This window comes from Xiphophorus couchianus, chromosome 12 (genome assembly GCF_001444195.1).
Source record: "Xiphophorus couchianus chromosome 12, X_couchianus-1.0, whole genome shotgun sequence".
Classification (NCBI taxonomy): domain Eukaryota; kingdom Metazoa; phylum Chordata; class Actinopteri; order Cyprinodontiformes; family Poeciliidae; genus Xiphophorus; species Xiphophorus couchianus.
The window spans coordinates 3,364,028-3,391,570 of NC_040239.1; the positions used below are offsets into that span (position 1 = coordinate 3,364,028).

The window sequence follows — 27,543 nt, forward strand, 5'->3', positions numbered from 1 at the left end:
GTGTGACAAGAAGCAAAAACGATAGAAATCTGATTTTTTTTCACACCACTATTTGTTACTAACGTGTTCATTGTCCACATTGTTTTAATTTGATTGCTCCTCTCTCTTGTAGCCATAAATATCAATTATATGCCAAGAAGAAAATAAACTTATAGATGAATTTGGTTATTGTTTTATTTAAGGAGGTTGTGCATCGAGTGTGGTCATGGTTACAGCCACTCATTGTGGGCATGAATGTTGCATCATTTTGGGGAGTTTAATAATGTGCTTGAGCAGTTTTAATGCAAAAATAATAATAATAATAATAATAATAATAATTGTAAGAGCCAGTTAATGGGGAATTCATATAGAATAATAATTTAGATTAAAAATGTATAAATATGCTTAATTTAATTTTAAGAAATTCATGATGAGTATATTTTCTGGAATGTATAACTTAGTTAATATAAAGAGATACTTTTATTGTGAAAAGTAATTTTGGCTTCCACTACGTAATGCATAACATTAACATGGCCCGTATGCACGTTTGAGGTCAGATTGCAGTTGGATACGGTCGAAGCAACACAATTTTTTGACCGATCTGTACCGAGCCTTTCGTTTTTTCTGTAAGTGTACTTTTGGAGTTCTTTAAGTAAACATCATAAAAGAAGACTTGGTTTCAGTCGAGTGATTCAAATATTTGTTGTTAGACAAGCTGCAAAGGTGGTACAACGAACTTTTGGGACGCAGAGAGCCACTACAATAATAAAGTAAAATCGTAGCATGATGCTACCTTCTCCATTCTGTCCTGCTACAGAAAGCCACATAAAAAGAACATAGACAATCATTGTGAAGAATCTTATTGGTTTTTATAACTAATGTGATCTAGTGTTGAGTATGGAAGACCAATCTTGCCAAAACTGACAATTACAAGATAAATAAATGAGGAAATAACTACAACATATATTAATTAGTTTTTTCCTAATATATTTATTTATCTATTTTCAATTATATTTTGTCATTAATTTTTTTATTTCAAAATATATTACCTCATTTATTTTCTGTTTTATTATTGCTTTATTTATTATTATTATTGATTTTTCCCAATTTTGTCATGTATTTATTTTCAGAGGTATTTATTTATTTAATTTTGGCTGAAATGGCTCTCTGTAGTTACTATATTTCTTTATGGGATGCAGGAAATGTGAGAATTAGAGAAGAATATTGATCATGTAGTTGCGAAGTGCTGGTTAATCGAGTTTTATTATTTCAGTTAAAATTGAAATCAGTTTTTGTAGAATAATTAAGAGGCTTGTGATGAATGACTGATCCGGAAGATGGCGCTAATAAAGATGACTCAAAAATCTAAAAAGAAGAAGAAGAAGAAGAAGAACGACACCAAACAAGAAGTACAGAGAAGGCAAAGCGCTTGTATGATATACCGTTAAAGTTTGATATTTTTTTAATTGTATTTAATAGTTCAGACCTGCTCATACAGTAAAGATGGGGAAGCGACAGCACCAAAAGGACAAAATGTAAGACTGAAACCTTTACGACGTCATAAAATACGTTTTACCTCCACCTCTAGCATGCTAGCACCCGTTAGCTTGTTTGTGGCGTTTCTTTAAATTAAAAGCTTTGTGAGTGTTTATTTTGTATTTTTTATTAATGTTTGTGTATTTTTACATTATTACAGGTACATCACATGTACAGAATACACCAATTTTTATGGAGGGAAACGAGCAGGTGACTTTCAATTACGTTAATCCTTTATTTTAGATAACAGTTGTGACTGTCTTGTTTGTCTTGATCATGTTTTATGAAGGGCCTTTAAGTTGTCGATTTATTAGTGGTTTTATACGTAATTGTTTTATAATATATGGAGATAGGTGTAAGTCTTATTATGAGACTTCCGGAAATGGGAGAATGTGTAAAAAATAAACGATGTAATTCATCTATATCTAGAGCAGAGATGGGAGGAGTACCTAAATATTGTATACTTTAAATAAGAATAGTACTAATTGAACATATATTTACTCAAGTTAAAGTAAAAGTTAGACATGGAGTTAGAAATTAACGAAAGTCACTGTATAGTAACTGGACAGAACATCAGGTTGAAAATATATTGTTGAAACTTAAAATATTTCTTAAAGGAATAGAGTTTTTGTTTGTGACAAATTCTTAAATTAAACTTAAGACAACAACTACAAAACCTGGACTTTAGCACAGCTTTGGGCTAACAGTTGAACCCATAAGATGGTTGGATTTTCAGTTTTGGCTCTATTTTTCAGAAATCCCCCGATCAAACTTTAAACGGCTTCCGTTTGACCACTGCAGGTAAGAAGAAATCGCTTATCCTGCAGGAGACAAAAGCTGTTTTTATTCTGTGTTTCTGTTCTGTGTTTCATTTGTTCTGCCTGTCGGTCTTTTTACTAATCCAACACTGTGATTATTATTATTATTACTGTTAAAGATCCAAAATCTATAGCTGTTGCATAAAATATAACATTCCTTTCTTTATCAAGATTTCATGCAACTTCCTGGAACGTCCTCTAACATTTGTTTTTCTATGTTTTGTGAGGTGTTTGTTGACAGAAAACAATAAAAGGATGAATTCACAGTTCTCCATTTTGATTTTATTTAAATAACTCTATATTCTACCTTTCTTGGCTTCTTTTCAGCTTATCCCTGCAGCCGTTTGAATATCCCGTCTGCACTGAGGAGGGAGTCGTGTTTGACCTGCTGTGAGTAACTTGTACTGAATTTTAACTGGATAATTAATTATCACCCCTTTAAAAAGATGCAAGAATCTAACATACATTATCATTTCAATACAGTAGCATAATATTATATTGATTTATTTTTTTAAATTTTCCAGTTAGTGTTCAGTTGTTAAAAGAAATGACTGGCTGTGTCACGTTTTATTTCTTCTGCAGGAAAACAGGAGTTGATTAGAAAGTAGACATTAATAGAAACCTAAAAACCCAGAAGAATTATTGAACAATTAGATTTTAATGTGGTACTTTTCCCCAATGAATAATATGCTCAAATTAATTATAGGTTGAAGTTTTCTAAAAATTTCAGTGCAAAATTAACAGTGAAATATATTATTTCAAGCGTCTTTTGAGTGTGGATGAATTGATTTGTCTCCTTTAGAATAACAGCTGTGTTGGTTTAGTTTTTACACAACTGTGATGAATATTTTGATAGATTATAAAACTGTTTTTGAAATAAAACAGCAGACTGTGAGAAATATGTATTTCTGCATTTACTCTCTTTCTCTGCTTTCCTCTCTCCTCTTTCTTAGGAGCATCGTTCCATGGATTAAGAAGTATGGAACTAATCCGATCTCTGGAGAAGTAAGAAAATTTATTTTTCAAATATTGGTCGTGTTAACCGGGACTTTGAGGAAGATATTTAAGAATTAGGTCAAAATTTTAACATTTGTGTTTTATGTTTGCATATAATTTTTTTTTTTGTTGTTTAAAAAGACGAAAACACAGGAGTGAAGCAGAAAGTGACTGTTTAGATGAACATTTACTCATTAAGACACTTTTCATAAGTAAACCGTTTTTCTTTAGAGAGAGAAATTTAGAAATAAGATTAGACATGTAAACATTTAGGAACTGAATTTTTATGGAGCGTTCTATATTTTCCATGTGATTGTTTTATTCTATATGTATATTTAAATTTCCAGAGCTCATTTTGAAGCTTTAAGCCGTTTTTTAGTGGCTTTTGTTGTTTTGCAGAAACTGGAAGCAAAGTCTCTTATTAAGCTCAACTTCGCCAAGAACAATGACGGTAATTTTGTTTTTCTTAAATTAATAACAAATGTGAACATTTCCTTCATGTCATGAGGATTAACTTACTTTGTTTTTGTGAAATAAACATGCTTTAGAGTTGCTGTTTAGCTCTAATTATTTGATATTTGGTCATCCCATGTATCCTAACACATCCAGGCAATTGAGTGTTGACAAAATGTTCAGAAAAAATGTTCAAGTTGTTGCTGCGCATCCCGGTGATAAATGATCATATTTAGAGTAAGTCTTCCTTCAGCCAACTGTTTATTTTCTTTAATGTTTTCGTTGTTGTTGCAGGAAAGTATCACTGCCCCGTTCTGTACAACGTCTTCACAAATAACTCCCACATTGTTGCCATCAAGGTCACTGGAAATGTGTTTTCCTACGAGGTTTGTGACTTTTGCTCTACACATCTTCACTGAAAATAGTTTTCAAACACAAACTGATGACATAATAAAGAGATGATATTGATTTTGGTTTCAGTTTTAAACCAAACAGGATCAGCAACAATATATTTACAAAATACTATCGTATGTCACAGGGTTTTGTGTACTAGATGTTTCATTTTCCCAAAAAAGCTTCATTTTGCTTTTAACAAACTTTTTTTGGGTTGTTTATTCACAATTAAAACTAACTAATTAAATTCAAGACATTTTACTAATAAGCAAACCAATTAGCAACAGAACATAAAATAGATTTTTTGCTTTAATTTTAATTCATTCTGTTTCCCTTCAGGCTGTTGAGCAACTAAACATCAAGACCAAAAGTTATAAAGACCTGCTGACTGATGAACCCTTCAGTAGAAAGGACATCATAATGCTTCAGGTCGGTGGCAGACTCATTCCTTTAGTTTATTTAAGTTTTTATTCTGAAAAACTGGTGACGTTTCTGTCGTTTTTGTTTCGTCTTTGAAGGACCCCACCAACCTGGATAAGTTCAATGTGTCCAGCTTTTTCCATGTGCAGAACAACCTTAAGGTGCTCGATCCAGGTTAGTGACTAACAAATTGTTTCTCATCAGAGGTTGTTAGAGTAGACTAACATTTTACCCAAGTTGGAGTAGTGTCAGTGCTACTCCCCTACTTCAACGTCTCTTTGCCCGGATTTCTAACCATACAACCAGGCAGAAGTGTAAAAAGATGCAGCAAAAGCAAACGAGGTGGATTAGCACTTCTGATGGTGACATCAAGGATATTTTACTGTGGAATATTGTCTCTGCTGCTCTGAATTTGAGCTGTTAGCATGTCATGACAGTCTTCAGACTGTCATGCAGCAACAGACTTCAGTCAGAGGTCTCTTCTGATTCACTGCAAGACTGACTGCTACTGCCGTAAATTGGCCTGTCACAAAAACAACTTCTGCTGGACGATAAATTATCCCAGAAGTCATTGCGATTAACGATAACATTTTTGTTTTGAGACCATTTTCAAGTAATATGATGGTAATAATAATGCAAGAACACATTCTCAAAGATTAATAAACTTTAAATTCTGATGAACATTTAACACTGGAACTGGAAGGCATTATAATTATTCAAAATAAATAAAGACTACAGAAACAATAAATAAAATGAATTATGAAGTTTCTGTAATATCCTTAAATAAAAAGGCTAGTTGAGACCAAAACACCAAACTGAAGAGTTTAATCACCCGGTTTTTGGTAGAAAGAAAGAAAAGAGTAAAGCAATAAATCATATATATGTAGGCCTGTCGCGATAAACGATAAATCGATTAATCGTACGATAAATTAAAACTATCGACGTCATTTCAATTATCGGCATTATCGTCTCTTCCGGCCTTTTTCTCTTTCTGTTGATGACACCGAATGAAAAAAGGCTCAACTCCGGTGCTCTCCACTGACCCTCCCTTTCCCTATTTCCTCAGTGTAAAGCCCAGCACAGACTGCACGATCTTAGAGCTGTCGGCTGATTGTCGGCCCATTTTCAAAACCTGACAGACCACACATTAGCCGACAGAAATCTTAGGTATAACGGTTCGATCGGGTTCGGTCCTGCCATGTGGTGTCCAACAATGGGCACAAAATAATGGCTGCAAGTTCAGTTGACTAATTTTAAAACCAGGCATTAATCAACGCTTTACTACAATCTACCTGCAATGCATGTTGCTAGTGTCAGCGTAAAGTCCTGACTGAATGAAAATCATTAGAACCTGTTTACGTCACGTTAACGAAGAACAGCTGAAAAGTTACCGGGTTTATCAACTGCGGTAGCAATTTCGCTCCAACTCCTCCTCTGGTCATTTCTATAGTCTTTGCATGTTGAATAAACATTAATGTTGTTTCCACATCGGCTGGACTTCGGGTTGCGCCGTTTCAGCTGTTTGGGATTCCCCGATGTAATTTCCCCTCAGAAAGATTGGCTGCCTGTCACATTCAACAGGTGTCTTAAAGCTCCCAGTCGGGGAAAAATCCCTGATTTGGATCGGAGCGGCAACGACGATCTACCGTAACACACCACACCATCTTAGAAAGACCAACGTTTTAAGATTGTTGTAAAGGGAAAAATAGGAGCAAAAAATCCTGTAGTGTAAACTATTGCATCAGGTAGTCGATGTGCCCATCTTCTCTATTTAAATCTAATTATTACTGAAGGGCAACATAATATACAGACTTCATAATCAGCACTCTTTTGGTTGAATGCAGTATTTATTTCCACTTTGGCTTTATGTTGTTTAGTTTTTATCAAGTACATTTTTTGTTAATGGAGACTGAGAATCCATTTTGTTTTTGGTTGGTTTGTTTATTTTGTTTATCAGTTCCAGTGTTAAATATTCTTTTGAAAATAAAGTGTATCTATCTTTGGCAGGAAATCACATGCATTATTACATCATTTCCATTAAATCAGTGTAAAAAGGTCTTCAGACAATATTATCGTTTATCGCAATAATTTTTTGAGACAATTAATCGCTCAGCAAAATTTGCTATCGTGACAGGCCTATATATATGTAATAATCAATGTGATTAATTGGTTAATTGCTTATTCCAACAGGATTAGTTGCACTCATCTCTGTGTGCAGTTGGGGGAATGAAATTGTCTCAGAAAATGTCACTCAAACCTATAAATCTGTGTGAAAAGTGTTAAATTTCTGAGCCGTTTCTTCGATTCTGTCCCTGCGCCTGTTTAGATGAGGAAAAGGCTAAACAGGATCCAGCGTACCACCTGAAGAGCACCAACCTGGAAACCAGAGAGACCTTGGCGGAGCTCTACAAAGAGTACAAAGGGGATCAGCTGTTGGCCTCCACCATGAAGGAGCCTGAAGCCAAGAAGACAGACAAAATAAACGCTGTGAGTAAACACAAAACGCTGGACAGCGTAGACGCTCCGGTAAATTCAAGAAACCAAAGCTCTCCCAGGAGTCGTTAAAAAAATATCCCCTGCTGCAGAGACTTTCTGGACAAACATGAGCTTTTTTATGCAGACATGTTGTTTTATGTTTAATAGTCTCCCAGATTTCTGCCACATTTTAGGAGTCGCCTTTTCAAGACATGTAATGTTTACTTTATACACAAGAGGGAGACAAACGGTTTATTATGCAGTGAATTTAAAACGGACAAAGAGACAAATAACTGTTTAGTCACTGGAAAAAAACCAACATATTTACAGTTAAGTGAAGGTGTGAGGTTGTATTTTCTATAAAGTACAGTGTTCTTCATATTTTGTCACTTACTTCCTTTTTACATTTGTGATTTTAGCGATTATATCTAAGATTAACCTGAAATAAGACCACTTTTGTTTTTACCGTTAATCACATACAGCTGTGAATATTCAGAAACAGTTGGACCTTGTTTCTCTGCTGCTGCCTGTTCATAAAAGGTTTTCTTCTTCAAGCCGGAACGTTTTTGTGAGTTCGCTGTCTGTGGTTTATATTTGGGGTGACAGGTTGATGGTCTCTGAGAAAACAGCGAATATAGGTCAGATAAAAAAAAAAAAAAAAAAAAGACAAGGTGAAGTCTCAGCCTTCATAAGAATTGGAGCAGAAGATTGCTCTGGCTTTTCAGATGCAATTATACCTTTGAGCTTTTTTCTCTAGTGAGCTATCCTGTTGATTTAAGCAACTTCTTCACTCTTACATAATTGTTTATTCAATTTATCTGATATAATCTCAGTAGCTGTGCTCACTAATTTAAAGATTAAATAAATCTAAGTTTAGGTGAGGTTTAGTGTTTTGGTTTAGTGTTTGAACAAACTGCAGATCCTGCCATTAAACCTGTTTGTTCACCTGGCAGGCTGCATCTGCAAGAGGTTTGCTCTTGCAGAAAACAACTCAAGATACAGAGCAAAGTTTTGATACTTAACAACAAATTTCACAACAAATTTGATCTTTATAAAAGTCCAGTTCAATAATTTTCCAATTGTGGGAATAAATATTATTAAATATTATTAAAAAATAATAATTCTCAAAACAACACTTTTTTATATATCTTAATTTTTTTCTTAAATTGTCTTAAATGATCATATTTTAAAATATTTTCTAAGATGATCTTAAGTGATCTCTTCTTAAACTATCTTAAATTATGTTTTCTTAACATAGGTTTAAGTAAGTTAATTTACCTTAAATAATCTTTTCTTAAATTGTCTTAGATATTCTTCTTAAATAATCTTGAATACAGATTTACTTCAAATTAATTCAGCCTCCTAACCTAATCTCAGGTTTTATACGTCACAAGTGGATTAAATGTAAAGTGAAGCTTGGAGGTTATTTAAATAAAAACATGGGTAAACATGACTGAAATTTAGGCAGAAACATATAAACGATTCAGCCCTCTATAGGGGGTTAATTTATTGTTTTTGGCTTTTTTCATGACCCAACTACAGAAAGATTTAACAGGTTTTCTTACTTTAATCATAATTAAATAAACATTTGATTTAAAGCCATTTTACTCTTGAAAGGTCCGATAAATGTTTGCTGTGAGTCTGTCCCTGCTGCCAACACTGAAGCACTTCAGAGTCAAAGTAGGTTTAAGGCCTAATGGAGTTGGTATGAGGTGACGTCATTGTTTGTGTTTCACAATGACGTTACTGTGCGCTGGTGCGCCACCAAGTGGCGGACGTCGCCATGACATAAACATGGCAGGCAGCTCAGAAATGATGGAGAGCTGTTGTTCACTGAAATATGCAAACAGTAAATGATTTCTTTAAAAAGTCAAGACAAAGAAACTCAAATAAATTATTGAGTATTCATTAATAGGAAACATAAATATGAGTTTAAATGAAGAATTTATAAATGTTCTGTTTTTTAGAGGTGGTGCTGCACATTGTCCTTTCATCATGGAAATGCATGTTTTGTTTAGTTTTTTTGTGGAAAGCAGAAAGTAGTCAGGATCACTACTATAACAAATGTTACTGGACGATAAATTAACCCGGAAGTTATTAGAAAAAACGATTAATATTATTATTTTGAGACCATTTTCAAGTATTATAATGGTAACGGCATAGTGATGGAAGAACACATTCTCAAAGATCAATAAACTTTAAATTCTAATGAACATTTAACCCTGGAACTGGAAGACATTGAAAATACATTAAAAATAAATAAACAGAAACAACAAATACATTGAACTATAAAGTCTCTGTAAACAAAATTATCCTTAAAAAATAAGAGCTAATTGAGATTTTCATGAAAACTCCTTTCCCAGTTTTCTCTGGGAAGTTTCAGGAATGTCATTGGAAGCCAACAGCTTTTATTTCATGATAAAATGTATTTGTTTATATTTTTTATTTCAACCAGTATGAGTTGTAACTGAGATGTGTTACTCAGAAAGTCAATACAGCTGTGTGACATTTAGACTGAAGGTGAAATAATTCAGAAGTTGATGATTTTTACTCCAAAATTTAATTTCTAGCTAATTACAAAACTCTTTTTGTTTACAGCTAATACCATATTTTAATCTATATGTAGCTTCTCTCTCTCTCTCTGCCTTTGTGTCTCTCTCTTCCTTTCTTCCTTTATTATTTCTTTTTTTTCTCTCTCATTGTTTCTTTTTCTCTATCTTTGTTTTTGTTTGTTTCCTTCTTTCTTTCTATCTTTGAAATAAACATTGATTATCAATGCCTAGATTTAATTATCAAACCCATAATCAAAACTACGTCGTGTTACAAAATGACTAAAATTAGCTGATTCAAATTCAGAAATACTTTATTGATCCCAAAGAGAAATTAAATGTTCTTGTAACTCATTAATTCAGATTCTTCTAATTGTTATTGTAGATGGTGTTTGCTGTTGGCAGGAAAGATCTCCTGTAGCAGTCTGTATTACAGCGAATCTGAAGAAGGCTCTGACTGAAGACACTCTGTATCCGACTAAAATCGGCCCATATGTTAAACCAGACATATCTTTGCATTTCTAATATCAACATTTTTAGTCACAAATTAAAAGTAAAAATTGATTGACCAGGTTATTTTAAATATTTTTACCTCCATCTTGTCCTCCTCCAGGCCCATTACTCCACTGGCCGAGTCTCCGCCTCCTTCACCTCCACCGCCATGACGCCGGCAACGACGCACGAAGCAGGCAAGCGATTCGCAGCAGCAGTGAAAACGAAACTCCTCTTGTTTCGGTTCCTCCATCCAAACGCATCCAACCATCAGTACATCCAACCATCAATACATCCAACCATCCCTCCTTCCTCTCTCTGCATTTATCAGTGTTTTGCTCATCAGTCAATATTTTTAGTAAATCCACAGTGAAATGTTTACTTACAGTCATATAGAAAAGTAACATAAAACTCAACAATAATCCTGAACAGTTTTCCTTATAATTGACTTGAATATTGAGTCATTTATTTGTTTCATCTTTCAGTTTAAGACTGATTTTCTCTCACGAGTCCTGAGTTTTGTTCCATGATTTAAACGTAATTTCTCCTCCCTCTCTCTCTCTCTGAGCCTTTTATTTCTTTATCTTCTGACTAAAACTGACCACACCTGTGATTCACCATTACCTTTACTGTGTGACGATCGTCATAGAAACGACCCGACAACGCAGGACCTTTTTCAGTTCTGAATCATATCTGCTTGGTTAAAAATGTCATGCCACGTTTTGAAAAATCTGAATCAGCAGCAGAAATTTGAAAGGACGGAGGAAGGCAGCTCCACCACTCAGGGCAGCAGAGGCTGTCGCTCTGAAATGATGCTGCAGCGTTCAATCTCACTCTGACAAATAGACAGGCAAGCGCTCCGGACCGGCGCAGAGGGGTTATCAATCGAAATCAGGGTTTCAAATGACAGTTCAGGCAGTCAGAAACACACCGCATCTCTGAGAAAAACTGAAACTCGCCTCTGTTTCCAACAAATGGATGGAGAAGGTCAGAAACTTTTCAGGAAATGTTTTGGAAAAGCCAAAAACGCCTCAAGCGAACGCATGTATTTATTTATTTTTTTTGTGAAATTGAGGAAATTGTTTTGAGTCTTACCACTTATATAAATCTTTTCTAATCTGATATTAAAAAAAAAAAAGGTTGATAGTAACACAATTAGTGTCAGTTGAGAAGAGGAACAGCTAAACTTAAAGCAGAGGAGAAGGAACGGCAATAAATCAATTAATCACACGATAAATTAAAATGAGCTCAATAATTTCCAGTATCATTTTTTCTGTTTTCTTTTGTGCATATACACATGCATATTTAAGCATAAATGTGTGTATAAATGGGGTAGGCAAGTATAAGCCTAGGCATCAACCTGTTTATTACTAAATAATTTGTAAAGTAGTTTTTTTTTTGTTTTTTTTTGCAATGTCGTTAATTTACCAAAATAAAGTGAATCTGAATCCGAGATGTCAGCTAAAGAAAGAAAATAGAGCATGACATCTGACGGTAGCTGCGCTTCCATTACAAATGAGCGGAAAAACTTTGTCGATATTCCACTAATGTAAAAAGAAACAAAAAAACACAAGTTTACAATTGTGGTGTTTTTATTAAATTGAAAAACACAATTTAAAATCATGCTTCAATAAGTTTGCTTATGTGATTAATCAGTAACAAACATGCCACTCCATCATCCTCCAACTACTTCCTGTCATCATCTTCTTCGTAGTTTCCTCCAGTAGTAACTTCTGGTTGTGACTCGTGTTATGAGAAAAAATGTTTCCATTGCAGTTTTGTGAAATTAACCATTTTTTTATACGTCCTAAAAAAAAAACTCATCCCAGCACATTTTCTTTTTCAAAAAACATGTTCGATTTTGTTATGTTCAAAATTGCTGTTTCCTTGTGGCAGATTTATTTTTGTGATTCCAATTTGCACAATTCTATGGCGCTACTATTCTTCATCCAGTAGAGACTCTGCTAAGCAGAGAGACTATGGACCTGAAAAACTTTCTGTTGCAAAGGAAAATATTAGGATGCACTGAGCCTGGTGTAGTTAATCAGAAAAAACTGAGGGAAAGCAAAGTTATTGACAGTTTTACTCGCAAATGTAGAGTAGAGCGAAAACAGTGAGGAAAACGATTGTAGCTGCTTAGTGTGTTTGCTCTCACTTTGGTTATAAATTACTTCAGGTTTAGTTTAAACTACTGTGTTGTTTCTGCAGATGCAATTGCAGACGACATGGTGCGTTACCAGTACGTGAAGAAAAAAGGCTACGTCCGTCTGCACACAAACAGGGGAGACCTGAACCTGGAGTTGCACTGTGATAAGGTGGAAACACATTTTATTTTTTATTTATTATATGTCACAACATAAAATAAAGTTTTGTATATTATAGTACAAAAATACAGATGTGTATTTGGTGTCAAATCCAAAATGGCTGTAATTGCCCCCCCACTGTAAGTGCAGCCATTTTGTTCTGCAGATAGTAATTTGTTCACTATTTGCATGCAGTTTCTTTTGTTCTGTTTGCACATTGTCTTTTTAAATGTTATATAATTGTAAGGTTTGTGGTTTAAATGTAAAATAAGAAGAGAAAGGTTTTACACTCTGTTTGTACGTTGCAGAAATCACAAACAGCATAAATGGAAAATATGAATTTCACCTTCTGTGACATTCAGCTTTTTTCATTTTATTTATTGGACTGCAACTTTATTATTGTTTATTTTACACAATTATTACAGAAATCAATTATTCTGATTATTAATGGAATAAAAATGTGGGAATATTTTGTAACTTTTTCTGCAGCGTGTTATGCTTATTTTATTCAATATTAGGAAAATACAAATAAACAATTTGATTCATTTTTTAAATAGCAAAATTAACTATTTTTGCTTGAAATGCGATAACAGCATTCTTATAGTGAATCTTTTTGCAGCAAAGGATTCTACGGGTAAAAAAATACTTGTACCATTGATACATGAAAAGCTTATTAGCCTTTTCTGCTTGAGTTAACATTGTAGGGTTAATATGGTGACTATTTTTTTGATTAACAAATTAATAATTGAAGGAGTTTTTGGGAAGAACATAACAGGCAATGTTTTTTTTAAATCTTATATCTACATATGTATACTAAATCCTATCCATATATTTTTGTACAGTTTTGACTTAGTTACTTTAACGAGGGAGTTCTTTCTGCAAATTGCCTTTTTTGAGTCTATGAGTTAACAATTATTAAATGAATCACGATTAATCATTTAATATCTAATAGGATATTACTTTATTTTATGTTACTTCTCCTTAGTAAGAAGAAGTTCCTGCTTTCAAAAGATTAAAAATATTTGACAACAAATTCTAAACAATATGATGGATACCCAAATGGGTCTGTCGCAATAAATCAATCAGTTAATTGCACAATAAATTAAAACAAGCTCAATAATTTCCACTTGCATAATTCATAGTTTTATCTTTTCTCTCTTTCTACCAATACTGGATAATAAAAGTTTTCAGCCTCTTGTTTACAGAGACTTCATAACTCATTTTATTTGTTTCTGTTGTTTTGTTTATTTATTTTGGATATTTAAAATGTCTTCCAGTTCCACTGTTAAATGTTTATTAGAATGTAAAGTTTGAAAATGTGTTCTTGCTTTATGCCATTGTTAGCATTATATATTGCTTAAAAATGGTCTCAAAACAACAATATTATTGTTTATTGCTATAACTTCTGTTACAATTTATCGTCCAGCAAAATTGGACCTATCCCTAGCAAACGTCACAGTGGGAATTATATGGATGTAGATGAAAAAATACTAGGAAAACCTTTCCACTCATTCAGAAATATTGAGTAAAAATGGGTCGGACGGGTCAAGAGCATCTGATGGTTCTTGGAAACCATCATCAGTCGCTGAGAAAAGGCAATACTGCTAATTTCTCACACAGACGGCGAAGCAGAGGAGTCTTCCTCAAGGTTGTTGATATTAATAACCGTAGATTCGCTCAGCGTCAGAGTGGAAGCCGCGCCTCGTGTTCGGAGAACAAACGCTGCATCGTTTCAGAACGAGCTTCTGTCTGCGTCTGTCATGATTTAAGCAAAAGCCTAGAGGCTTTTATAACCCTGCCTCAGTGCTCTAGACATCTCTTTGTGTTTTGTACACCAGCAGAGCACAGCTTTTCACCCAGCCTTGTCACGCAGACATGTGAAGCTGCCTCAGGCGCCGCATGAACTCAACTTCATCCTAAAGGTTTATTTAATCAAAATACTGCACTTTGCAGAATTTTTAGGATGTTTTCACACCTGATAGTCCTGTAAATTCAGTTTGATTGGGAACCAAAATCACAACATTTGTTGCATTTTCAGCTATTGCTGTTCTCTTTCACACTGCTCGGTCAAACCATCCATACTAATTGAAAAACCTGTTCCCCTCCTTACCTGTGGTGGCGCTGCACCAAGAACTGCTGAAGTAAACGACACAAAGAAGACATGAGTGCAACTTCCTTCTTCATGAAATGCAAAGATTGTAGTGGTTGAAGGATTTCTCTTTTGTCTGGTTAAACACCACGAGGCATTTCTCTCGCTATCAGTAAACTCAAATGCTTGTTTTGGTTTTATTTACCCAGAATGCTCTGCGCTGTAATCCACTTCCTGCTTTTGGAGCAGTAGTCTCCGGTCCACTTGGTGTTTGCATATGCTTTGGAACCTCACCAGAGTTCACTTCAACCGAACCGAGACCTGCATTTGTCAAAAATAAATAGTCTACAGTTTATGGTTTATCAATATTATCCTTCCAAGTATTCAAATCTCTATTTAAGAGCAATGAGCTTATTGGTATATATATAAAATGTTTTTGTTTTACCCTCTTTGTTCTTTTTTAAATGACAGTACTCATTTAGAGTTCTTAATTCATAACTCTGAACTGAAGACGACATAAACGTTATGAAAATGCTGCCTTTATTGGTCAATTCAGGTTGATAAATCCTGCAAATTTCACTTATGACATATTTTCTTCCAGGTGCCCAAAGCTGGAGAGAATTTCATCCGTCTGTGTAAAAAAAACTACTATGATGGGACGATCTTCCACAGGTCCATCCGCAATTTCATGGTAAGAAGAACCTGGTTTCTCTTTTACTGTATTTCACACAATCCATCAGAATTATTTTTAGTTTAAAACATGTTTAATGATTTCTGGTTAGGACTGCACAATTTCCTGATATTTTTTAGCTACAAATTATATATTTTTTTGAGTTATCACAGTTTCAGGACACCTTTTCTTTCTTTATTATTACATATTGTCCCGAGCAGCCTATATAAACTGTGACATTTCAGCATTCGAAATCATCATAAGCATAACTGGAGTATTGCCTTGATTCTTTCAAATCCGTTAGTCTTCATGGCAACCATTCAGCTGTGAAAATCGCCTGGTTGGACCTAGCCCCGCCTTCATGACACAGCTCCTCCTTGGAGATGCAGTTTACAAGTTAATGAGATTCCCCTCACAGAGCAGATTTTCCCCTACTCCTTCAGACTAGCCAGCAGCAATTAGCAAACACCTGCTGGCTCTGACCATCTGCTGAGCTCATTATAGGAGCTACTTCTCATTGCAATGCTAGTAAAAACGTTGTTAAAGGGTTAATAGAGGAGCCATGATAGGATGACTTCCTGAAGGCAAAGCTTCAGAAAGAGCAGGAGTTTCTTAAAGAAACAGAGGCTCAATTTCAAGGCATCAAAATACAAAGTAAAAATGTTTTTTTTAACTCATATTTGATATATACAGCATTTTTATACATTTCTATAACTGAAGGTAACGGTAAAATACACAATAGAGCCTCTTTAAACATATTCTATGTTTCTAATGTTTGGCTTTATCCCCACTCTCCAAGTAGGTCACATTTGACCTGAAACAGAGATCTTTTTCACCCGCATTCAGCGTTTGGTTTTGATATATTTTTGTGTTTTGTTGATTAGCATTGCTTTTTGTTTTACTCATTTTTCATCTGAAGCTTCTCAACAGAAACCCAGAATGAGATTTTCTCTGATCAGCTGTTCAAAGCTGCCGCTCCCATAATTCAAATGTCTCTCAAGTGGACATCTGGTCTTTAGAGGACCCTTGTCTTTTTCTTTGTGCGGTTTTCAGTCACACCGCCGATTGTTTATTCATGAGTTCAGATCACGTAGCAGTAAACTCAAGCCTGATTGTTTCTACTAAAACAACAGTAGATGGGAATTTTTATGTGAACCAAGCGGTTTCTTTTGGGGCATTTGACTATTTTAATTCTAAATTTAAGTGTGAGAAAAACAGAAGTCCAACAAATCTATAATGGAGAAAATACCTTTTCACTGATCTGAATTGGTAAAGGGGTTGAGCAGTGGCTATACTGTGACACAGCAGCCTCAGAAATTGTCTCTAGTTTGTTAGCTTCATCTGAGATCCTTATTTTAAAAGGTAGATGGCGCTGTTCTCAACAACTGGTTGCAGAAATCTTTGAAATTCATTCCTAATACTTCTAATTACAAAGTTTGGCCTAATACGTGTTACCATTCAGTCATAAATAAGGCTGAGGATGCAGCGATATAAAAATATGGGCCGGTATTAGGGCTTAACAATAAATCAATAGCAATAAATATCCCGATAGACACGTGATCAATATCAGTAGATGATTCATCTGATAAAATATTCAAAGTATAGAATATTTACTGATCTCCGATCTAGAACTGCACAGCATTCTGGGAGATGTAGGCAGAACAAAGACTTTAGCTTCTCAACCTCTGAGCAAGGTTGTTGGTAATTTAGTTTAATTTCCCTTTGGGATCAATAAAGTAGTTTTGAATTTGAATCAACTAACTCATTCACTCTTTGGTTACCTAGCAACAACTTGCTGAGTAACAAGCAGTTTCACATCCCCCCCTCCTCTCTGCGGTTACCTAGCAACAACCCTGTTGAGTGACTGGCGCAGCAGCAGTCTAAGGTTTCTCCACTTTGCCTGATGAATGGCTAAAAACAAAAAGCAACGGCATGCAAAACAGGGAAGGTCTCACCACCAGTTTGGTAGTATTTCAGAAATTTAAAACAAAAAACTAATCAATAATTGTCAATAACAGCTGATATGAAATGGTTATATAAGTTTTTCAGTCATATTGTTGAACCCCAGCCGGTATCTGATACTCATCCTGCGGTTATGGTTGTATTTTTACTCTGTTTTGAATGAAAGCAGTTTCATCATGTTGTTTTGAGGTTTTGGGTAATTTCCACGACAGTTTCAGTCACGACATCATCTTGTTAAAACCTCATTAAGGCTCATTCCTAGTGCCAGGATCGCAAACAGCTCCAAACTGCCTCATCTGTAGCGTAGATATAAACACACAACAGTAAATATTATTAAAACCATTGCAGCACATGTGGCCAATAACTCCTGGTTCTGTCGAACAAAAAGTCTAGGGAAAAAACCACAGAGCGCTAGAAGCTCTCATAGGAAGGTAGACAAAGAACAATGGAGGCCTTTTCAGTGGAAAAGCATCACTCTGCTATTAATGATTACATGGAACATGACTGCAGGTTAGGAGGGGGAAAAAGAGTTTGTTGGTTTCTGAAACCCTGAAAAGGACGATTATAGAAGTCAAAGCAGTTTTAAAGGAAGATTTATAATTATAGATTAATGCTAATAGCTGTTTGATTAGCTTACAATGCTAATACTTAAGCCTGTCGCAATAAGCAATTAATTAATTAATCGCATGATAAATTAAAGTAAACTTGATCATTTCCATTCTGATGATTTGTTTTGTATTTCCGTTTTCTTTATAATTTTTGTTTGTTTTTATTTTGGGTATTTAAAATGTTTTCCAGTTCCAGTGTGGAGTGTTCGGTACAAAATTAAAGTCTTTCAGTCTTACACAGCACAAACTTGCATTATTGCTGAAACAATTAATTGTGATTAATCTACTTTTGAAATAATCAACTAATTTAGTAATTGATTAGTTGTTAACTAGAGTATACAGCCTCAAAAAAGACCACTTGCAGACAAAAACACACATTCAGAGCAATAAAAATATATATTTAAGATTAAAAACCACTGTCTGTGTTTACCCAAAACTTCTCATTTTTCTATATTCATCTGTTATTGTTATTGTAAAATGTTTTTGCATTTTAGGCAGTAAAACATTTTTCTTAGTTAAGAAAACAAATAAAAGTACTTATTTCCATCTTTTACTGTATTCCTATTATTTTATAAAAAGGGCTTAAGTAATTTAATGAAAAATCAGCAGAACGTGCCAATTTTTTATCTGCTTCATTGATTAATTATTTTAGTAATCAATTAGTCGATTACTAAAATAATTATTAGTTGCAGCTCTATCTCCATTTTTATACTATTATCATTATGTTAGTTGAAAATGGTTTCAAAAAGACATTATTATTGTTTATCATAAGGCTGGACGAAATGGCTGATTATAAATGATTAGTATCAGTTGATATCAATAATTATTTAGTTTTTTGTTTTAAAAATACTGGCCCACTGGTGGCGTGACCTTTCCTGTTTTATCCACAGTTTTTATTTTTAAGGCGTTATGAGGCATGGTGGCAAAACCTGAAACTGCTGCTGCGCATGTTACTCAACTGGTTGTTGCTAGGTAACCAAAGAGTGAGTGAGTTGCTAGGTAACCAAAGGGTGAGTTGGGTGATTCCACAAGTGTTTCTTAGCTAGCAGTGAGAGAATGAGCAACTCAAGCATTTCCTTTGCCTACTTCTCCCAGAATGCTGTGCGGTTCAGTGAATATTTTATCAGATTTATTAGCTATTCATATTGATCAGGTGTCCATCACAATATATATTGTTATTGATTTATCGTCCAGCTCTTTTTTTATTGTAATAAAACTTGTCTCTGTGTTTCCAGATTCAGGGAGGGGATCCCACCGGTACAGGCACAGGTAGGACGATCTCTCTTCTCCCAAACTAAAATTGAAAGTTACGCAGCTTTTCTGCTCAATAATTAACCGTTTCTTTTTTGGGGGGGAGCATTGCGTCAATGCAGCGGAGTCAAGCCGAGTGTTTTCTAAAAATAAACTCTGTGAACAGACGTGGGAGTCCGTAGCAGATGATGTGACCGCAGCGCGGGGGAGCGACCCGTCATTGGCCGTGTGGCGTAATTTTCATGCTCTAAAGCAAAACGCCGCCAAGTGTAATCGACTGCTGGACCACATGCGGCCCGTTTCCTGCCGCTCCGACACAGTGAGCTCTGTGTCTCTGGGTTTGCTGTGGGAGATTTATGAAGGTTCAGAATTTCTGGCCTGTGGGTAAAACTCTCCTCGTCGCCTGCGCTGAACAATATGTGCTTACAACCCAACAACACGGTTTTCCCGGCTCGTTAACGGACCAATAACTGGCCCACAACAGGCCCTGCTGTGGACTTTGGCACAGACATACTGTTCCTTTATGGCTCTTAGCATAGACTTCATTCTCATGTTTTCTTATACTAAAAATGTCTTCTGTGAACTTTGTACAGATCTTAAGAAGTCATTTGACGCTCTTTGATGGCTGAATAGTTGTGGTGTTGTTGGACTTCTGTTTGACGAGCGGCTGACCTTTGCGTTTCTGTCCCACCCAGAGCTGTTGAGTGATTTATTTGAGGTATTGGGCTTTTAATTTTGGGCTGCTGGCTTCTCTTTCCACTCACACACACCAGGCTTTTGATGGACTCCTGTGAAATCTGTTTTATAACAACTTTCAAACTTACAAGTTCTCTTGTTTTTTCTAGAAAATTTCTGAGATTAACCTCAAAATTAGATTCTTTTTTTCTTGCAAATTTTTGACCTTTCAATCTTAGAAATTTCTTTGTTTACAAGATGTTTTAACACTTTGTTTAAAATCTGTTTCCCCATAATATTTTTAAAATATTTAAGAGATTAATTAAGCTTACTTTAATAAATTGGGATAGGCCTAGCTATGTACAAGATTTGCTAGAAAAACAGAAATATTCTAGAAAAAACAGGACAATATTTCAGATTGAGAAGTTGAAAATATTTGACTTTTGAAATTCAGAAATTTCCTCTTTGTTTTCAAGAAAAATAATTTTAATCTATAAATTTCTGAATATTTGATCTACCAAACATTTTTCTACAAAATTTCTGAGATTAATCTCAAAATATATATTTTTTTGCAAATCTCTGACTTCAAACTCAGAACTTTCCAAGTTTTTTCTAGAAAACATCTGAGCTTTATCTCAAAATTAAGGTTTTTTTTCTTGCAAATTTTTGACTTTTACATTTTAGAAATTTCAATGATTTTTTTCTAGAACTTTTCTGAGATTTTTGTCAACATTTCTGAGTTTTCATTCTAGCTAAGTTGACTTTTTACACTCTTTCTAGATGAATCTAAAAATGTAGTTTTTTTTCTATCAAATTTTTTACTTCACAAACAGAAATATCCATGTTTTTTCTAGCAGATTTCTGAGATTTCAACGTTTGCGTGATTTCTTCTTGCAGATTTTTGACTTTCAAAACTCAGAAATCCCCTTTATTTTTCTAGAAAATGTTAGTTTTATCATCTACAATGGCCGTAATACGACTTTGTAGTTTTATAAATAAAACTCGTCTAAGTTTAGAGCGAGAGGCTCAGGATGTAACGTCTGGATTTGTGGGATGATCAGTCATTTGGAGCGAGTAATTAAAGGAAGATTCTGTTTGATGGACTGTTTAACCGTTTTATATTTTATTCCCTCTCCTTCGTTCACAGCGCTGTCACAGTCTGTTAAAATGTCAGTTTGTTGATTAATTATGCAGGAAGGTCACCAGCCTGATGGCTGCAGAAGTCTCCCAGCACTTGTTTATGTGTTTGTGCTGCTGCAGACATAAACAAAGCGCGTATGGATATTGTGGCTGTATATTCACATGTCGGCTGATTGCTTGTGCTCCATCTGGAGGGACGACACCTCAGGGAAACGGATCCCTTCCCCGGTCGGGAGCCAAATCTCCTGCAGCGCCTATTCCTGCACACCCATCATGGCGACCCGTAATAACAGAGTCTGGAAAAAGATTTACAGCTGGAGGCTCTCAACACGAGTCTGTAGGCAACAGCAAACACCGTTTTTATTACCTAAAAACAGAAAATCACCTCTTACCTCTCTGTGGATGTAACAAATGGGGCGAATTATTACTAGGATATTGTTTTTGCAGGACAGAAAATTTAAACGGCTTGAACTTTTAACACCCGAGTCACTAAAATTATAACTGTTGGAATTTTAATTACAAATCTCTTTGCAGACACTTTTATATCTGAAGATTCATGTTTCATCATTCAGAAGCTCAATTTTCATCAAAGTTTGAACACATATTTGCCTCCTTTTTTGTACATATTTGAATGTACAAAAAATTCCAATTTTTTGTACATCCAAGCAGTTTGTATCTAAACAGCATATTAGAGCCATTGTAGTAAATTTCTGCTAAAAATAATCATAATTTCAGAAATTTTCTAGAAACGTCTTGGGTATTTCAATTCGAAAAGTCAAAAATATGCTATAAAAAGCTCGGGTTTTGAGATGAATCTCAGAAATTTTCTAGAAAAGACTCAAATTTCCCAGTTTGAAAAGTTTTAGATTATTGCCAAAAATTTTCTAGGAAGAAACTTTAACATTTGTGAGCTTGAAAAGTCAAAATGTGGTAGAAGAATCTCTGAAATTTTTAAGAAAAACTTGGACATTTCTGTCTGAAAAGCAAAAATTTTGCAACAAAATTTTTTTTTGAATTTTACATGTTGACGTGAACTTTGGTGCTGTTCAAATGGATAATGTGAACTTCAAGCGGACCAGAGCCCGCTTCAAAACTAGGAAATGGACTACAGCACAGGGCATTCTGGGTAACTATAACCAAAACAAACGCTAGCTAGCTAGCGCTAGCGGCAGAAATTGCTCATTGTTTTTTTTACCAAAGACAAAAGAGAAATCCCACAACTGCTAAAATCTGACACCATTTTTGTTTATATTTCGTGAAAAAGGAAGTGGCGTTCAATGTCTTCTTCAGAGTTTTCCGTGTTGTTTTTGTCAGTGGTTCTTGTTGCAGCGCCCCCACAGGTGAAGAGGGAAACAGGTTTTGACAATTCTGTGTGAAATCAAACCGCCTCAGCTCAAAATGTAACAAATGTTGCAACTATGGCCCCAAACCGAGCCGAGTCTACTGGACTATCAGGTGTGAAAGAATCACACAACCGTTTCAGGCAAACATCATTAATCCGCTAATGTACCGTCCAGCTCAACTTTGTTCCTGACGTACAGGAGGTGTTTTATCAGCACTGTTAAAATAATCAAATAAAACTGATTTGTTTCCAAATCTCAAATCATGATTTTGTCCTTCAGGTGGCGAGTCGTTCTGGGGAAAACCGTTCAAAGACGAGTTTCGGCCCAACTTGTCTCACACGGGCCGGGGAGTTCTGAGCATGGCCAACTCCGGCCCAAACACCAACAAATCTCAGTTGTAAGAAATCGTTTCTAAGAACTAAATGCCTCGTTTCCACTGAAGGAAATACTTAATCTTTTAACACACAAACATCCAATTATTACCAGTTACAGAACTTTGAAACAAGTTTATTTTGAAGAAGATTGAGTCGGTCACGTCAGAACTTAATAAAGTGATAATATTTTCAGATTCATGTTTAAATAATACATGAATAAAGTTATACAAGAATAACTCAAAATGTGAGAATAAATATTGAGAAAAACTCAGTATTTTTAAAGGTTGTCATAATACGGCGAGAATAACAATAATGTAAGAATTAAATATTAGTAGAATGAAGTAGTAATTTTTTAACTCCTACACAGAAAATGTAAATAGTTTTTCATATCATTTTTAACTTTCTTCCAGTTAAAAGTGTCTTTATTTTCCTGATGTTATTATTTAATCTCGTAATTAAGCAAAAATGTTCAGTTTTTCTCTTCCGTCTCACAGAAGGATGATTGAAATAAAAGCTGCTTTTGTAATTTCCTATTTTTTTTATATATTTTTTAGAAAAAAAGAAAGCAAAAAAAATTAATTGAAATCTGATCTGATTTGAGAAAAAGTGGAAATGAGTGATTATTTAGCTAAATTTCAGTCAGAACAATAATAAGCTTTTTTTCCTACGTCTTAATTTGTTAAAACTCCTCATGTAGAGAAGATCGAGTCGCTGGACAAGATAAACAATTTATGTTTAAGGACTAAAGTTTTGTGAAAGTTTTAAACCATTTTCTGAGCTGCTCATTCACAAATTATGATTTATGATATTGATTTTGCTTATATGAAAATAAATCTTATCTGCTAGATACACATTGGATTTTTTCACTTTAAAAAAAATATAGAAAGTTGTTGCACTTGACCTAGCATATCTGATATAATTAAGGTATTTAATAAAATGTTATGATTATCTGAATAATTGTCATGTTTTAATTCTGCTTTTACCTTTATTTGTTCCTCAGCTTCATCACGTTTCGGTCGTGCGCGTACCTCGACGGGAAGCACACGGTGTTTGGAAGGTAAGTTTCTGTTTTATGGCTCTAAACTCTTATTTTTCTGTTTATTTCCCAGATTTTAGCTGAGTCAGTCTTTTTGTTTCTGGCTCAAATTGCTGCTCCGTTTTCTTTCCACAAGCAGATTATCTCTAATTTACTTCCATCAACGTCTCAAAGTGTTTGAAATGATCTGCAGTTTTGTGTCAAAGTGGGAGATTAAACTTTGAGTCGATTCGCTAAACCAAAATATTTTTGTTTGTTCTGTTATGGATTTCTTTTTTAAGAATTTCAGTAAAAAAAATTCTTGTTCAATGGTTATGTTTAGGCCTGTCACAATAACATGTTTAAGACAAAAGTAGAACATGAGCAACTGGTTTCACTACTAAACCAATAAACAATCATATAATCGCATGATAAATTAAAACAAGCTCAGTATTTTCTACTTGCATGATTTATCGTTTTTCTTCACTCAGGCTTCAGTCTGACGCTTTGGTCTAAACTAGCATGCAACTACAGAAAAAAGGACAAATAAAGGAAACACTTTACAAAATATAGACAAAAAAAGAAAAATACAGAAAAAAATAATCCAGAAATAGACATGAGGAAAAAATACAGAAAAAAACAATAATCCAGAATATAGAGAAAAAAGAGAAACTACTGCAAAAAAAAAAAGAGGAAATATAGGAAAAATTGAGAAAAAAAATATTGTCACACATTAAATTATAAAAATAAAAAACAGGCCTAAAACTTTTAACCAAAACTGTATAAATATGATAAAACAGATTCTTGGTATAAATTGTGTCCTCTAGCTGAACCTCCTCTCCCTTGAGAAAAAGGTCACTTCCTGTGTGAGCAGGAAGTGAGACTTAAATTGCCTCACCCTGCGTCAGCTTCAGAGTCGGCTGATGACATCACTGGGATTCAGCCTCTAATTCAACTGGTTAAACTGGGAAATGTTGCAGCAGTCAGAATATTAACGGTTGTGTTTACTTTCCTGTAGAGAGAAAACAGATTCAACAGACTTATTTTGTTTTTGTTTCTAGGGTTGTTGGTGGGTTTGAGGCGCTCACAGCCATGGAGAATGTGGAGAGTGATACCAAAACAGACAAACCAAAGGTGCAAAATTATTATTTTATAAATTGTTTTTAGCGATGGGACTTGATCAATTGCAAGGTCTGTAATGAATTAACCACATTTTAATCGAAAACCATATATATCAATAAAATAAGCAACATTTTCAACCCTAAAACCAATTTTGCTGCTAAATATGTAAAAGATATTTATTGTTTTTAATTGGTTATTCAACCGTCAGATTAAATGTGCTACTATGCTCTTTCAAATCTGGATTTTTCTTTAGAAATATGGACTGCCAATGCTAACATTAGCATTAGCCACGTCTTTAGCATTGAGAATTTAGGCTGGAATAGCTTCGCTGATATGCTAACTGCTTTTAGCACAACCTGAACACAACAACAGTCTTTTCCATCGTCCAATCAGATCGTTTCTTAAATCAGAAATTAACCCCCTGTGGGCCGAGAGAAGTGGTTTTATCCTCCATTGCTGCTGTTTGAGGTTGCTGCGTGTGCGTCAGATTAATGGGCGTACCAGAAACATAATGCAAAGGTTCCGGTTCTGGACTTTTTCATGAGAAAACAGAAAAATGTGGTTAATTTTGTTACATTGATTTTAACACAATAAAATCAACATATTGGGGCCAGACTTTTCATCGTACTTTATTCTTGTAATACGAGTTATTCTTGTATTATTTGTATTATGTTTTTTCTCTGTATTATGAGTTTATTTTCATATTATGACTTTTTTCTCGTATTAATACGAATATTCTCATAATATTATCTCACAATATCGTACGACTTTGTTCCTGTAATATTACAACTTTATGATCGTATTACGATTTTCTTTTCTCTTAAAAAAGACCTCGTAACATTACAAGTTAATTTTTGCATTATTCCAACATTTTTTCTTGTATTATTTCGACTTGCTGTTGTATAACCTTTTGCTTGAAGTTTTATGACTTTTTCCTCAAATTTAAACTTTTTTTCTTGGCCCTTTTCTGTTTTTGTCTGTTTTATCAGGTAATTCTCCGTTGTGTGAACTGTGGCTGACTGAGAAAGATGTAGATTTAATTTCCAGATATCAGACGGTTTCAGATTCTGTTGTTTCCGTTTGCAGTCGGAGATCAAGCTGATCAGCACTACCGTGTTCGTGGATCCGTACGAAGAGGCCGACGCTCAGGTTCGACTCTTTACTTGGAGTAAATAAAATCACACTGATTACAAATAAAGGAACTACATTTTCTGCTCAGATTGCGGCGGAGAGAGAAAAGGAGCTGCAGAAACAGGAAGAGGAGAAGCAGCAGGCCAACATGGCGCTGAAGAAGGCCAAGGAGGATCAGGCGCCAAAAACCTTTAAGGAAGGCGTGGGGAAATACATCAACCCGGCCGCAGCGTGAGCGCACACACACACACACACACACACACACACACACACACACACACACACACACACACACACACACACCTCCCCAAATACACACACACTTTTTCTTTATTTTCTTTTTCTTTTTTTTCTTCTATCCCTTATTTTATTTTTTCTTTACCTCTTTTCTCTCCTTCTTTCCCCGTTTCTTTCTCTTCTTTAACTTTTTTCTCTTTTCTGCCCCTTTGTTTTATTTCTATCCCCCTCTTTCTTTTTCCTTTCCTTCTTTTTTCTTCGTTTCTTCTTTCTTTGTTTGGATCGTTCATTCCTTATTTCCATCCTTCAATTTATTCCATTCTTTCTTTTGTTCCCTATTTCATTTGTTCTTTCTTTCTTATTTCCTTTATTATTTTGATAGTTTTTTCTAAATCTTTTTCTTTGTTTTCTTTCTTTTTTTTTGTTTTCTTTATTTCTATCCCCCTTTTTGTTTTTCTTCTTTCCTTTCTTTTTTCTTTCTTTTTTTATCTGTTTCATTAGTTAGTTTTTCCTGTGATTCTGTCTTCTGTTCTTTTGGTTTTTTATTACTTTCCTTTGTTCTTTCACTTGCTTCCTCAGTTACTTAATCCTTCTTTGTCGTTTTATTCTGAACAGTTAAATGTTCATCAAAGCAAATATATAAAATAAACATAAAGTCTAAAAATTGATTCGATATAAACAGATGTAAACACACCCAGTGTGACGTCTCTCCAGCTGATATTTGGACCAACGCGCTGCCATCCCTTCAGATGATTTGCTGGTTAAAGGTTTTTAAACATCTAAAATGTTTTTTTTCTCCGTTATTTTCCAGAAAACGTCCGGCTGCTGAAGACGAGAGCGGCCCGTCCACCAGCGGACAAACGGCCAAAAAGTCCAAAGGAAAGACGAGTTTTGGAGATTTCAGCTCCTGGTAGCGCCGACGCTTCCAGCAATATGTAAATAACAAGTCAAAGTTCAAATTTCCTCATGTTTTTATTAAGTAGAATTGAGTGTCAAATATGCAATAAAGATACTTTTTCATCACTGTTGTTCTAGCTTTGTTTTTACATTTGTTAACGCTTGTTAGTCAAATGGCGCTGAAACAATAAATCAGATTAACTTTAAGGTATTTTAGATGCATCCTTTGCTACAAATAAAAAACATTCAATAAATGTGCATTTTAGGCAGTCAAATATTTATTTTCTAATTTAAAGATGGAATTGATTTGTTTGCATCTTTAATGTACTTTTATTATTGTATGAACAATTTTAAACTTTTTATTTTTGGCTTTTATAAAAAGGAGGATGAATAAATTTTCTTCAACTGGATGTTAATTTTTGTGGAAAATCATATTAAAAACAGTTTTCACCCTAATTACAAGATATATTTATGTAAAAATATGTTGCTGGTACTTTTATTGTCGCTCTGTTGTGGAAATTTACAATTATTCATAAGTTTTATGAATAAAACTTATAAAACCTGTTTTTTAATAAATCTATACTTGGCAATATTAGCTGGCTCTTTATAGTTTTT

The 27,543-nt window shown here is 34.5% G+C and overlaps 1 protein-coding gene across 1 annotated transcript; it reads left to right on the plus strand.

Moving 5' to 3' along the window:
* The first annotated feature begins 1,344 nt into the window (after window positions 1–1,344).
* Window positions 1,345–27,055, plus strand: ppil2 (peptidylprolyl isomerase (cyclophilin)-like 2). Its single transcript, XM_028032961.1, has 20 exons — window positions 1,345–1,514; window positions 1,676–1,725; window positions 2,271–2,316; window positions 2,661–2,723; window positions 3,287–3,338; window positions 3,729–3,780; window positions 4,077–4,168; window positions 4,515–4,604; window positions 4,694–4,769; window positions 6,922–7,082; window positions 10,233–10,308; window positions 12,320–12,426; window positions 15,105–15,194; window positions 18,979–19,012; window positions 22,432–22,549; window positions 23,527–23,583; window positions 24,603–24,675; window positions 25,750–25,812; window positions 25,883–26,025; window positions 26,843–27,055. The coding sequence occupies exons 1-20, from the start codon at window positions 1,483–1,485 to the stop codon at window positions 26,943–26,945; spliced, it is 1,578 nt and encodes a 525-aa protein (XP_027888762.1). The 5' UTR covers window positions 1,345–1,482; the 3' UTR covers window positions 26,946–27,055.
* Window positions 27,056–27,543: the final 488 nt, after the last annotated feature.